We start from the raw sequence: 15452 nt of genomic DNA, 5'->3' as shown, positions 1-15452 counted from the left end.
TAATTTTAGGCGTCAGCATGATTTGCAGGATGAGAATGAAGTTTACCTATTGATCTTGTTCTACCTAGGATTAATTCCCAATATTTAGATAGAGGAAAAACGAAAAAATATTAAACCTAGTAATTTATAATATCTAAAACTATATATATCTTCAGACTCCCTTGGATCTATCTCATCTCTCCTGTTAGAGTTGTTTTTTAAATAAATTCAGTCCCTCTAAAGAGAGGTTAATCTGTACGTTAACTTCAGCTATATCTCTTATTAGAGTTATTTTGTAAATAAATTTACTATCCCTCTATGGAGAGATTAATCTATACTTTTACTTCAGCTATCACAAGAACTCGTGTCTTGTTTAATACTCTTCAACTCTGAGGAAAAAAAAAAACGGTTTCCATTTGTTTCCCAACCCTTATCAACATGTACTGGAGAGAGAAACTACAGGTGGATTAATTGACCGTACTGTCGTATTCATTACTTGCACGTGCCGCACTGGACGGTACCAAACATAAGCGTACATCTATTTATTAGAGCTTCAGGCGAAGGCCAACGTACAAGCGAATAGCCAAGTTTTTTTGCGTCATTTCCATGGAGCATCTTCTCTTGGCTTCCATCCCCATCGTAGTCGCCACCATGCTCTTCTTGATCATCTTCATCAAGAAAAAATTCAGCAAGTCCGAAGCCCAATACCCGCGACCACCCCCTGGTCCGTGGGGTCTGCCAATCATCGGATGCATGCACCACATGACCAGCCGGCTCCCCTTCCGCGTATTCCGCCACCTCTCTCTCACCTACGGGCCGCTCATGCTTGTCAGAATTGGCCGGGTAGACTTCGCGGTGGCCTCCTCCCGGGAAGCCGCCCAAGAGATCTTCAAGAACCAAGACCCCAACTTCGCCGCGCGGCCGGAGCTCGTCGTAGCAGATATCGTCTGCTACGGTTGCTCCGACGTTATCTTCTCCCCCTATGGCCCCTACTGGAAGCAACTGCGCTACATCTGCTTCATGGAGCTGCTCCGAACCAAGCGCATCCGGTCTTCCGCCTCCATCAGGCAGGAAGAGACCCTTAACTTGATCCGAGACATCTCTACGGCAACACAGCCGATCAACCTGAGCGAGAAGCTCTTCAGAATGTCCAACGCCATCATATCCCGGGCGGCGATTGGCGCACGAAGCAAGCACCAGGAGACGTTCATCTTGATCGCCAGGGAGGTCATCGACGTGCTTGGAGGGTTCTATGTCGTCGACACGTTTCCGTCGCTGAAGCTCCTCCATGTCCTGTCAGGTGCCAAGTTCAAGTTGCAGAGGATACGTCGGAGGCTTGATAAGATCTTTGATGACATAGTTAAGGAGCATGAGGTTAAGGCCAAGATGAACAAAGGTCGGAAAGTAGCCGAAGTGGAGGAGGACATAATCGATGCGCTGCTAAGGCTTAAAGACGAATCCGAACTAGAAGTTCCGATGACCATGGACGGAATAAAGGGTGTGATCCTTGTAAGTGCTACTTCCTGTGGTAGTCGTTGGTGTCCACAATGTACATGAAACCAGTGTTCCATTATCTAACTCTGTCGATTCCGTGATTCTATCTATAGGACATGTTCCTCGGAGGGACCCAGGCCTCATCTACATTGATCGAATGGGCCATGTCAGAGCTGATGAGGAACCCCAAGATAATGAAGAAAGCACAGAAGGAGGTGATGGAAAAGCTGAAGGGAAAGAACAGGATACAAGAGACCGACGTCGTGGAGCTGAACTACCTCAAGTCGATCGTTAAGGAGACACTAAGGCTTCACCCACCTGCCACGTTGATACCAAGAATGTGTAGGAAGACGTGTGAGGTGCTCGGCTACGAGATAGAAGCCGGCACTCTAGTCTTGGTCAATGCATGGGCGATCAACAGAGATCCACAGTACTGGGAAGAGGCCGAGAGCTTCAGGCCGGAGAGGTTTGAAAGCAAATCCATTGATTTCAGAGGAGGTAACTTCGAGTACTTGCCGTTCGGTGCTGGAAGAAGGATATGCCCTGGAATGGAGTTTGGGCTCGCCACCGGACACCTATCCTTGGCGCAGCTCCTCCTCTACTTCGACTGGAAGCTGCCCGATGGCAGGAAACCAGAGGAGTTGGACATGAGCGAGACCTACGGACTCACTGTAACAAGGAAAACTGAGCTGAAGCTGTTTGCAACTCCTCGTATTCCCTGGCGGTTGCACCTCCCACAGTAATCAGGGTCCGAATGGGTAGATCCATTCGGCCCAATTTGGGTTTTCAGGGGCCCAATTGCCCCAAGATTAAGCTAATGGGATCACCTCCCATTTCCAACTTAATCATTGTGCTAACTACGATAAATCCTAAGACAATTTCTGCAGCTTGCTCCGGTGCATCAATCGCTTCTTCCGGCGAGTTTCCGGCGAACTTCCGTCGATCATCTGATGAACCCTCGGTGATGCTCCTATGGACTTCCGGCAAACTCCTGGACTTGCGACGATCCACTTGGCGAGTTTCGACGAGCTTCTTTGGCAAGCTTATTGACTTCTCGGATTTGTTCCCGCAGAACCTCCGACGACTGTCCGAACTTCTGTCGAACTCTCGAACTCCCAACGTGATCATTGTCTTGACTCCGGCGCAACTCCTACTGCATGTCTTACTTTCATCGTAGTTAATCCTGCACATGTAAACAAAACTTCGATCGAGACAATCAATCCTAAGCAATTAACCAAGTTGTCCGGCATGTCATTGGTCCCTCGACGCTTCGTCCGATTCTTCGGCGCATCGTCCTTTCCTGGAGCCTATTGCCCAATCGGCTAGTTGACTCCGCAACTCCGATATCCTTGGCACAATACCCGCTCTTCTTGGCCCAATGCCTGAGTCCACGGCCCGAAGCCTTCTGCGATACGTCGACTGATCCACGGGCCCGACGTCCAATCTTCTGACATGTTCATTCGGCACAACATGATTTTCCTGCTTTAATTGTCTTATCCTGATCGAAGCATCCTACGTCACTCAAAACACAGATTAAATCATAAACATATCAAGTGGTTTCATCATCAAAATACGAGATTCAACAATCTCCCCCTTTTTGATGATGACAACCACTTGATGACAGAGTTAAACTTAACTCCCGGAGTTTAAACAAACTCCCCCTATCAATATGCCATATTGATAGAACCTTGAATTCAAACTGAATTCAAGTCATTGCAATATTCATCATGAATACTTGCAACACGTCATCATGAACTTATGCATAAACTTATGCATAACATCATACTTCTCCCCCTTTGTCATCAACAAAAAGGAGAAGTACCACAATCAAGCGTTTGTGATATTGGTTCAACTCATTGCATGAAAAACATAATATCAAGTTTTATCATCATGCAAGTTTGCTATTATCAAATATCAACATGTAAAATTACGATGTAAGCTTGTGATATCATAACGCAAACATTTCAAGTGTTTATCAATTGTAGCATTTCATCACATGGTAAGATATCAACGCGTAAAATTACGATACAAGTTCTTGACATCTTAACACATGATGCAGACATGGCATAATGCAAATTTGGCAATCATAGCATCAGTGTTCATAGCATCAATTCATATATTTCTCCCCCTTTGTCGTCAATAAAAAGGAGAACGATATAAGCAAATTTTAAATATAAGTGCGATGCCATAAGCAGGTTCATGTCATTTTTCAACAAAAAGTGATAAGATACCAAATATTCAAACATTTCAAGGAAAACATAACATGGAGATAGCTTTGAAAACTTCTTCCATTTTATTTGTTATTTTCTTTTTGCATGACGGAGGAAAGCTATTTCTGAGATTACTCGAATGAAGTTAAAATCGATAAGATATTAAAGCACGCTTCATTTTTACAAGTATCAAGATATGTATCAAGATAATAAGCATATTTTGCTCTGATACCAATTGTTAGAATGCCAATAGTTAAGAGAATCCGAAAATGAAATTAACACTTTCATGCATTCGGACAAGGCTGTGCTATTGATTTTCAATCACAATCATGAGGACAAAACATGCTTATTATCATGGAAATTTTTGTATCCAAATCACATAATTTCCAACCTGTTATTAGGGCATGTAATTGTGTAAATTCATCATGGCAGTCGAGTGATTTGATCATTCAATCAAGAAAGTCCGAAAATTAATTTTAACAAGTTCAATCATTCGGACATATTTTTGCCATAGTTTTTCAAATACAATTATGAAGATAAGACATGCTCATCATCATGATAGTACGATAGTAAGTTTACAATATACAAGCTAGCAAAAAATTTTCAACATTTTAAGACACGAAAGCTAGCAATTTTCTCTTTGAGATATGCACATTAACAACTCTTTCTCCCCCTATGTCATTGGGAAAGAGAAGGGAAGACCCTTTACATTAATTTCTAAATCATGACAAGGGAAGGTTTCAATCTTATTTGTGCATCATTATATTTTTAAATTCGAACATGCACAATTTCAAAAACCTTATATTTCATTCGTGCATGATACTGAATAAATCAATCAATATTATGAGCATATCATACATGATACTTAAATTTTTAACTATTTATCAACATTTTGATCATGATACCAAACATTCATCATTTAGAGTATTCATGACATTAAATCAACATACATCATTTTAATAACAACTGATAGCATTTTAAATCATGATTTACATCATATGCAATACATCACATCATAATTAAAAAGCTCAAGTATTGCATGCATCATTACAAATCATAAATGCTTCATATCATGATGGTATCAATTTTGTCAAATTATATCTTACCATGCATGATCATAACTTTTCATTTGTATACATCAAAATAAATTAATAAATATTTCATGTATTCATATCATCACATAAGGAATATCAAGAAGAGTTGGTAATGAGATTTACGAATCATGTAGACAAATTATGAATATTAAGAGACATATTATGATTCTTTTCAGATAACTCAAATAGCAAAAAGAAAGAATCACATTAAGTTATTTTGATTTATAAAAAGAATTCTCAAGTTATAATTCCAAGAAATCACGATTCATTTCAATAAATTTCAATAAGAACACATCATCAAAATCTCAACATTACTTTCAAGAGATTCAAAATGGCATAGATAATTTTATTGATCTCTTAGTGAAAAAGTCAATACGGTAGAGAAAAATAAATTTTCAAGAAAGATACTTTTCTCTTTTTAGTTGTTTTAGTTCATATGATTTTATTTCATCTATGCCAAACATGTAGCATGTTTTAAAATCGAAAGTGCAAGTTTTATTACGACAAAGGTCAATAAGGCACTTTGATTACCGTGAAAATCGAAAATCGCAAGATTCATCATCCATAATTATAAAACCAATAAACACGATTTTTAAAATCTCATGCATAGAATAAAATCATGGTATCAAAACATCATTATATCATCAAGCATGATTTCATATTTTCAATCAAAATCATTTTGTTTGTTTATCATAAAATATGTATTTTTCATGATTATTTTCAAAACTACTAGCATGATCATAAATTTTGCATTTTCATCATATTTTTTTTTAACATGTAATTTTCAAGAAAATTAATTCTATATTAAAAAGAAAATGTATTATGAAGAGCATCATGTAATTTCGAAATAATTCAAGAGAGTTGAGTTACTTACCTTGTAGTCGAAGCCCGTCAAAGCCCAATTCGCTGTTTCACCTTTGGAAGTTCTTGATTCATCCTTGGTTGCCTTCCTCTTCTTTGGCCTCTTCCTTCGTTCAAGTTCATTGTCTATTTTAGATTTTTGTTTAATAAACTTATTAAGATTTAGTGTTCGAAGTTCAAGTTCATCATTGTCCTCATCACTTGAGTCATTGCTCAAGTGGCATTCATTTGTCCGGAGTTCCAAATCCTTCCTGTTCTTTGGAAGGTGATTGTGTTCAACATGTTCATCATGTGCATTGTGCACCATTTCATATGTCATCAACGAACCAATTAGTTCTTCAAGTGGTAAGTTGTTTAGGTTTTTAGCTTCTTGTATTGCAGTTACTTTTGAATCCCACTTCTTAGAAAGAGAACGCAAAATCTTGTTTACGAGTTCAAAATCCAAAAAATATTTTCCAAGAGCTCTTAAACTATTAACGACATCCGTGAAACGGGTGTACATGTCGCCTATAGTCTCGCTTGGTTGCATTCGAAAAAGCTCAAAATCATGTAATAAAATGTTAACTTTCGAGTCTTTGACTCTACTAGTTCCCTTGTGCGTGATTTCAAGTGTTCGCCAAATGTCAAAAGTCGTTTCGCACGTAGAAATCCGATTGAACTCATTTTTGTCCAAAGCGCAAAATAAGGCATTCATAGCCTTTGCGTTTAAAGAAAAATACTTCTTCTCCAAATCCGACCATTTGTTCATCGGTTTAGAGGGAAGTTGAAAACCGTTTTCAATTATATTCCATAAATCCAGATTCATAGAAATCAAGAAAACTCTCATTCGAGTTTTCCAATAAGTGTAGTCCAATCCGTTAAACAACGGTGGACGAACAACCGATAAGCCCTCTTGAAGAGCCATTTCTCTCAGGTGTAAATCCGAAATGAGAAATACCGGGCTCTGATACCAATTGTTAGGATTAAGAACACTAAGGGGGGGGGGGGGTGAATTAGTGCAACGGAAATCTTTCACTATTAAAACCGAAAGCTGCGTTCGTTTGATAAAAACGATTTTGATGTAAAAGCCGATTCTAAGATTACTTTAACTTAAGATTAAGCGAGATGACGTTAAAATAAATCTACGAAGGCAGTTTGCAGTTTATGATGAAAATCAAAATGCAAGCGCAAATTGAAATGCGACGTTCGTACGATAAAACCGGTTTACGTCTAAATGCCAATTTTGAGGATACTGAACTTTGAGATACGTTTTATAAATGCGCAGAAGGCAGTTTGCAGTTATGATTGAAATCAAAACATAAACGTAAACTGAAATGTAATGATCGTACGAAAAAGCCCATTTACGTCTAAACGCAGATTAGGAAAGCTCTGAACTTAGAAACTCGTTCGTAAAAGGGCAGAAGGCAGTAGCTATTTAGGAGGTTTGCAATAAAGATAAAATGCTCAAAGTAAATGCAAACCAAGATTTAGAGTGGTTCGGTCAATCTTGACCTACTCCACTTTTGGCTTCCTCCACCGACGAGGTCACCGACGTCAATTAGAGGCCTTCCTTCAATAGGCGAAGGCCAACCACCCTTTTACAGTTTCACTCCTTTAGACGGGCTTAGGAGACAACCCTTACAGAGATTTTCTCTCCTCTCTTTACAACTCAAAACTTTGAAGAACAGAGGGAGGAGAACTTTTGGCCTTTACAACAATTTTGAGCTCTAAGAATCACAGAAAAAGATCAAGTTTTCGGTGTAAGTTCTTGCCCTTTCAGTGCTGAATGGGTGGGGTATTTATAGGCCCCAACCCAGTTCAAATTTGGAGCTCAAAATTGTCAATTCCCGAAATTCCGGGATCAGGCGGTTGCACCTCCTGACTGGGGCGGTTGCACCGCTTGGCAGAGCTCAAAGACTGAGCCTCTGGGCGGTGCCACCTCTGTCAGGGGCGGTTGCACCTCTCTGCCAGAGCTCGAAGACCGAGCTCAGGCGGTTGCACCTCCTGACTGGGGTGGTTGCACCGCCTGCCAAAGCTCGAAGATTGAGCTCAAGCGGTGCTACCTCCTATCAGGGGAGGTTGCACTGCCCAATCTCACTCGGAGACTGAGCCCAAGCGGTGCTACCTCCTGGCTGGGGCGGTTGCACCGCCCAGTCTCCCTGGGAGACTTAGCCCAGGCGGTGCTACCTCCTGGCTTGCGCGGTTGCACCTCCCACAGCAATCAGGGTACGAATGGGTAGATCCATTCGGCCCAATTTGGGTTTTTCAGGGGCCCAATTGCCCCAAGATTAAGCTAATGGGATCACCTCCCATTTCCAACTTAATCATTGTGCTAACTACGATAAATCCTAAGACAATTTATGCAGCTTGCTCCGGTGCGTCAATCGCTTCTTCCGGCGAGTTTTCGGCGAACTTCCGTCGATCATCCGATGAACCCTCGGTGATGCTCCTGCGGACTTTCGGCAAACTCCTGGACTTGCGACGATCCACTTGGCGAGTTCCGACGAGCTTCTTTGGCAAGCTTATGGACTTCTCGGATTTGTTCCCGCAGAACCTCCGACGACTATCCGAACTTCCGTCGAACTCTCGAACTCCCAACGTGATCATTGTCTTAACTCCGGCGCAACTCCTACTGCATATCTTACTTTCATCGTAGTTAATCCTTCACATGTAAACAAAACTTCGATCAAGACAATTAATCCTAAGCAATTAACCAAGTTGTCTGGCATGTCATTGGTCCCTCGACGCTTCGTCCGATTCTTCGGCGCATCGTCCTTTCCTGGAGCCTATTGCCTAATCGGCCAGTTGACTCCGCAACTCTGATATCCTTGGCACAATACCCGCTCTTCTTGGCCCGATGCCCGAGTCCATGGCCCGAAGCCTTCTGTCGATACGTCGACCGATCCACCGGCCCGACGTCCAATCTTCTAACATGTTCCTTCGGCACAACATGATTTTCCTGCTTTAATTGTCTCATCCTGATCGAAGCATCCTGCGTCACTCAAAACGTAGATTAAATCATAAACATATATCAAGTGGTTTCATCATCAAAATACGAGATTCAACACATATAACACCAAGAAGGTGATAGCGCTCCCACTTACCTTCCTATGTACATAAGGCTCATCTTTATTCTTAATGAAGTCATATGATTTGATCGCCTCATCAAATCTTTTCTTCCAACTTCGGGAAGCTTGCTTCAGTCCATAGATATGTTGAATCTCGGATTTTGATGATATAATCAATTGGTGGGTTAATTGATCTAATCCATATTATTGAGTTAAGTGTGCAGGATTAACTACGATAATCAGAAAACATAAAGCAAGGATACCGGAGTCGAGCTCGATGGACGTTTAAGAGACCGAAGAATCATCGGAGATGCTGCCGGAACCGTCCGAGAAGAAATCGGGAACGTGTCGGAAGTTCGCCGAAGAAATCGTCGGAGGCTCGCGGAGATCACCAAGAAGGCTCGGCTACTCGTTAAAGTCATCACAAAGATTGGGAGCTTGCAGGGAGTCCGTCGGAAGAAGTTCGTCGGAAAGCTCGCCGGAACAAGACTCGACGTTCGCGGTTAAAAAACTTGCTTAGGATGTTTTTTTTTATGTAGTTCACCTGTAATTAGGATTAGGATTAAGAGATAATCCTATATCCTGGTTAGGGGCCAACTGGGCCCAAAGTCAAAATTGGTTTGGGCGAAAAATAAGCCAAACCAATGAATCGGAAAGCCAGGCGGTGGAACCGCCTGGCTGGGCGGTGAAACCGCCCAGCACCCGAGTGCTGGGCGGTGACACCTCCTTGGCTGGGCGGTTGCACCGTCCAGCACCCGAGCGCTGGGCGGTGGCACCGCCTGGCTGGGCGGTGGAACCGCCAGCACCGGGAACCCTAAGAGAATTCAAATTTTGGAGCCCAAAATTTGAATCCTCTTGAGGCCTATAAATACCCCTCAAATCTCAGCTGAGGTTACGACTTTTGAGAAGCATTTTGATTGAGAGAAAAGTCTTAGAAAGTCTTAGCAAGTCTTGTTTTCAATTTGCTAGAGAGTTCTCCTCCTTCTTTCTTATTGAAAATTTGTAAGAGGTTGAGCTGCTTGTAAAAGGTTGTAAGAGGGGTGTTTACCCTTCCATTTCAAGAGACTTGCTAGTGGAAGGTGGGAGCCTCATCGAAGAGGGGCCTCGCAAGTGGAGTAGGTCATTTGACCGAACCACTCTAAAAATCGGCGTAATCTCTGGTTTGCTTTTTATTATTGTCATTTACATTACTGCAAATCTTCTTACTGCTTTAGTTCCTTATTACTCTTGCTGCGCAACTTTAAGAATACGCCTTCAAGTTAAATTTCTCAAGTTTCATTCTTAACGTACGAAAGATTTTGATTAAAATCGAAGTTTTAATCCGCTGCACTAATTCACCCCCCCCTCTTAGTGCCGCTCCGATCCTAACAAGTGGTATCAGAGCCAGGTTATCTCTCATATTTGGTTTAATACCCAAGAGAGATGGCTTATTCCGGCATGCAAGAGGGCCATTCTATTGCACGACCACCTTTGTTTAATGGGTCGGATTACACATATTGGAAGACTCGCATGAGAATCTTCCTCATTTCTATGGACTTTGAGCTTTGGTCTATTGTCGAGAATGGATTTCAAAAATCTTCTCTTCCGATGAGCGAATGGAATGAATCGGAGAAGAAGGTTTTTGCTTTAAATGCAAAGGCTATGAATGCCTTGTTTTGTGCACTAGACAAAAATGAATTTAATCGTGTTTCAATGTGTGATTCGGCTTTTGATATTTGGAGAACTCTTGAGGTCACTCATGAAGGCACTAGCCGAGTGAAAGAGTCCAAAATCAACATCCTTGTGCACTCTTACGAACTTTTCCGAATGAAACCAAGTGAGTCCATCGGAGACATGTACACCCGGTTTACGGATGTCATCAATGGACTCAAAGCTCTTGGTAAAGATTTTACTAACTTTGAACTAGTAACTAAAATCTTAAGATCCCTCCCTAAAAGTTGGGATCCAAAAGTTACGGCCATTCAAGAGGCCAAAGACCTTAAAGCATTCCCTCTTGAAGAACTCATTGGGTCTCTAATGACCTACGAAATGACATGTCAAGCTCATGACGAGCTCGAGAACCCCCTTCCAAAGAACAGGAAGGATATGGCACTCAAATCACAAGAAGACCACTTGAAAGGAACATCAAGTGATGAGGACAGTGACAATGACATTGCACTTTTGACTCAAAAGTTTAAAAAATATTTAAGAAAGAACAGATTTAAAAATAATACAAAAAATAAATTTGAACAAAAGAAGGACCAAGTGATTTGCTATGAATGCAAAAAACCGGGACACTACAAGAACGATTGTCCTCAAGCCAAAAAGAGGACATCAAAGAAGAAGGCGTTCAAGGCAACGTGGGATGATTCAAGCGCATCCGAAGAAGAGGAGTCCAACACCGAGCAAGTTGCTCATTACGCGCTAATGGCTTTAGGAGAAGAGGTATGTGATTTACTTAATGAAGATTTATCTTTTGAAGAACTCTCTATCGCTTTTCATGAATTATTTGATGAATGTAGAACTGTTAGCAAGAAGTTAAGTATCTTAAAGAAAGAGCATGCTTTGCTACAAGATAAGTTTGATAATATTCAAACTCCTCCATGCTCTAAGTGTGAGCATTTAGAAGCAATAAAAAATGAAAATTTGCTTCTTAAAGAAACCTTAAACAAGTTTAAGGTTGGTAGCAAAGGATTAGATATGATCCTTGCACACAAGGGTCACATCGCAAATAGAAATGGAATTGGATTTGTAAAAGGATTACATCAAAATCCTACCACTTTCATAAAAGGACCTACATTACATGTTTCCTCTTATATGCAATGCAACTTCTGTTGCAAATCCGGACATATTGCCTACAAATGTCCTTTTAGGAAAATGAGTTCACAAAAATTAATATGGGTTCCTAAAGGAACTATAAAGGATTCGATAATAAATAACAAAGTTAGTGGGTCAATTTTTGAGGCACCCAAAATCAAATGGGTACCTAAAAATCATCCTCTTTTGTAGAAAAACCCACAAGCTAGGAGCAAGAGATGGTATCTCGATAGTGGATGCTCAAGACATATGACTGGAGATCCATCTCATTTCTCTATGCTCACTAGCAAAGAAGAAGGGTACGTCACCTTCGGAGACAACAACAAAGGCAAAATCATTGGCAAGGGAACTATTGGTAACAAATTTAGTTTTTCCATTGATGATGTTTTACTAGTTGATGGATTGAAACACAATCTCTTAAGTATAAGTCAACTATGCGATAAAGGTTATATCGTTAGGTTTGAATCAAATATGTGCATTATTGAAAAACCAAATCATAACATGACTATGATTGCTTTAAAACAAAATAATGTCTATACCATCAATCTTGATGAACTAAGTAATGAAATGTGCTTCTCCGTCGTAAATGATGATGCTTGGCTTTGGCATAGGAGATTAGGCCATGCAAGCATGAAAACAATATCTAAGATCTCATCTCAAGAATTAGTACGAGGAATTCCAAATTTAAAGTTTATTAAGGACAAAGTATGCGACGCATGTCAACTAGGCAAACAAATAAAAACAAGCTTCAAACCAAAAAATCAAATTAGCACTACTAGACCATTACAATTGATCCATTTGGACTTATTTGGACCAATTGATACAACAAGTCTAGGTGGAAGCAAATATGCTTTTGTGATTGTGGATGACTACTCTAGATACACTTGGACCTATTTCTTAGCTCACAAAAGTGATTGCTTCAAGTGTTTCTCTAAATTTTGTAAACTCACTCAAAACGAAAAAGGCTTCATGATTTCATCAATTCGGAGTGATCACGGTGGTGAATTCCAAAACCGTGACTTTCAAAATTTTTGCGAAAGTAATGGGTACAATCACAACTTCTCAACTCCAAGAAATCCTCAACAAAATGGAGTAGTTGAAAGGAAAAATAGAAACCTACAAGAAATGGCAAGAACTATGTTGAATGAACAAAGTTTACCTAAGTACTTTTGGGCCGAAGCTGTAAATACGGCTTGCTACATTATGAATAGAGTCCTAATAAGACCATCCTTATCCAAAACTCCCTATGAATTATGGAATAACAAAAAACCAAACATCTCCTATTTTAAAGTTTTTGGTTGTAAATGCTTTATTTTAAATGAAAGGGATGCTTTAGGAAAATTTGATGCTAAATCCGATGAAGGCATCTTTCTTGGTTACTCTTCCGTTTCTAAAGCTTTTCGGGTTTTTAATAAAAGAACTTTAGTAATTGAAGAGTCTATTCATGTAGTTTTTAATGAAATTTCCGATTTAAAGAAAAATGATTTTGATGATGATCTTGGTTTTGATAATTTGAATTTAAATGAACCCTCTCCTCAAAATAGCCATTTGAATGCATCTTCTTCCGAAATTTCTTTACCAAAAGAATGGAAGTATGTAGATGCTCATCCAAAAGAGCAAATTATAGGAGATACATCAAAAGGGGTTCAAACTCGTTCTTCTTTAAAAAATTTCTGTGCTAACGCCGCTTTCCTTTCTCAAATTGAACCTAAATGCATTGACGAAGCCTTAAAAGATGATTTTTGGATCATTGCAATGCAAGAAGAATTGAACCAATTTGAGAGGAATGAGGTATGGAAGCTTGTTCCTAGACCAAGTGACCACTTAGTCATAGGTACTAAGTGGGTCTTTAGAAACAAGCAAGACGAAAATGGTATCGTGGTTAGAAACAAGGCTAGATTAGTGGCCAAAGGTTTCAACCAAGAAGAAGGTATCGATTACGAAGAAACCTTCGCTCCCGTGGCTCGATTAGAAGCCATAAGGATGCTCCTTGCCTATGCTAGTAGTAATAATTTTAAACTATTTCAAATGGATGTTAAAAGTGCTTTCTTGAATGGTTTTATTTCCGAAGAAGTATTTGTCGAACAACCTCCCGGATTTGAAAATTCTCTTCTTCCTAATCATGTATTCAAATTGACTAAAGCTCTCTATGGCTTAAAACAAGCTCCTAGAGCTTGGTATGAAAGGCTTAGTTCTTTTCTTATTTTAAATAATTTTACCAAAGGCAAGGTTGATACTACATTGTTTATTAAACATTTTGAAAATAATTTTCTTATTGTGCAAATTTATGTTGACGATATTGTGTTTGGCTCTTCGGATGAATCACTATGTGAATCATTTGCCAAATGTATGAGTCTTGAATTTGAAATGAGTTTAATGGGTGAATTAACTTTCTTTTTAGGATTACAAATCAAACAACTTAAGGATGGTATATTTATTAACCAATCTAAATACACATTAGAATTGTTAAAACGATTTAACATGGATAATTCAAAAGCAATAAACACCCCTATGAGTACTGCGACTAAGTTAGATATGGATGAAAATAGTGAAAATTTCGATCAAAAAAATAGGAGCAACCTATTCCGAAGCCGTGAAAACAATTTTTGCAAATCCAAACCTTGACTTCCTACCCAAGAGCTGTGAACACTTAATGCCTTTCAACTCTAAAATTCTTCATCACATTATCACGAGCATCATATTCCCCAAACAATTTCATCTTGACGAAGTAAGTCAATTAGAGATAGGAACCATGTATTGGATTATGACCGGTCAGCATAATTGTTTCGGGTACTTGATTCGCCAACACATGCAGGAAATTATGACTAAGGATACTATATTGCCATATGGGAGGTTAATCACTAGAATTCTTCATGCCTATGACATTTGCATTCCACCCAATGAAGAATCTATTCAAAATGATCGATATAACATAATAAATAAAAACCTGCTAAAAAAACTTAGGTGCACTTTTAGCAATGACATATGGGTTAGGCAGCCTAGAAGAACGGATCCAATTCCTACACCAATAGAACAACCCGAAACACCAATTCTTATGGGAAATGAATCTCCTCCTCCTAGTCCCTTTGGAGCAGCACCTTCAGCTCCTGTTTCCTCCTCTGAAGATATCATTATGGCGGAGCTATCTCAGATCAAATCACAGCAAGAACAAATTCAGAATCAACAAGTTGAAATTTTGAAGACACTACGACAGATGAATGAAAAAATAGATATCATGTATCAGCACTGTGGATTACCTCCTAAGGATTAAATTGATATATCTTTTTATTCTGTCCTGTTTGCTATTAAAAAACAAGTTCATGTTTGTCATCGATTGTACGATAACTGATCTTTCCTTTAGATAACTACTGTCTTAATCTGCATAGATGATGATGTCTTTTGGACAAACTATTTCTGGAAAATTTGAATGAAGAACTTTGATAAATGCTAAACCTTTTTCTATGATCATCAATTAGCTGGCTTGTCTCTTTTTGTTGATGACAAAGGGGGAGAAGTGATGACTTACACCAGAACGATAGCATGGCTAATATGAATTTGTGATATGAATGTCTTATATGACTTGCAAATCCCTGAAAATATCACAAGATTGATATCATGAAATTTATATTGAAAATCTTTATCTTCTATCGTAGCAAAACTCGTCCCGTATCATTTAACTTATGATTTTCATCGAAGTTTCGTACTCACTATTGTTTAATGAGGATAACGATAAAGTTCCACGATTAGAACTTATCGGGTTATGATTGAATCCAATGGGATGGAATTCAAGTGTTTTTTCTTTTTCTCATAATATGGCATATAGATAGGGGGAGTTATGTTTAACTCCGTCATCAATTGATTGTCATCATCAAAAAGGGGGAGATTGTTGAATCTCGGATTTTGATGATATAATCAATTGGTGGGTTAATTGATCTAATCCATATTATTGAGTTAAGTGTGCAGGATTAACT

The 15452-nt window shown here is 39.4% G+C and overlaps 1 protein-coding gene across 1 annotated transcript; it reads left to right on the top strand.

The window, feature by feature from the left end:
- Positions 1 to 572: 572 nt before the first annotated feature.
- On the top strand, positions 573 to 2241 carry LOC135587413 (premnaspirodiene oxygenase-like). Its single transcript, XM_065078803.1, has 2 exons — positions 573 to 1488; positions 1587 to 2241. Exons 1-2 carry the CDS (start codon positions 586 to 588, stop codon positions 2214 to 2216), a joined length of 1533 nt encoding a protein of 510 aa, XP_064934875.1. The 5' UTR covers positions 573 to 585; the 3' UTR covers positions 2217 to 2241.
- Positions 2242 to 15452: the final 13211 nt, after the last annotated feature.

This window comes from Musa acuminata, chromosome BXJ1-1 (genome assembly GCF_036884655.1).
Source record: "Musa acuminata AAA Group cultivar baxijiao chromosome BXJ1-1, Cavendish_Baxijiao_AAA, whole genome shotgun sequence".
NCBI lineage: Eukaryota > Viridiplantae > Streptophyta > Magnoliopsida > Zingiberales > Musaceae > Musa > Musa acuminata.
The sequence above is the reverse complement of the archived record's forward strand: the minus strand, read 5'-3'. Positions and strand labels throughout refer to the sequence as shown.

What these genes read in the sequence shown, in the direction of transcription:
- LOC135587413 (XM_065078803.1), top strand. Translation starts at nt 586, where the DNA reads ATGGAGCATCTTCTCTTGGCTTCCATCCCCATCGTAGTCGCCACCATG. An exon ending in GAATAAAGGGTGTGATCCTT is followed by an intron (nt 1,489 to 1,586) that starts GTAAGTGCTACT and finishes TTCTATCTATAG; the next exon opens with GACATGTTCCTCGGAGGGAC.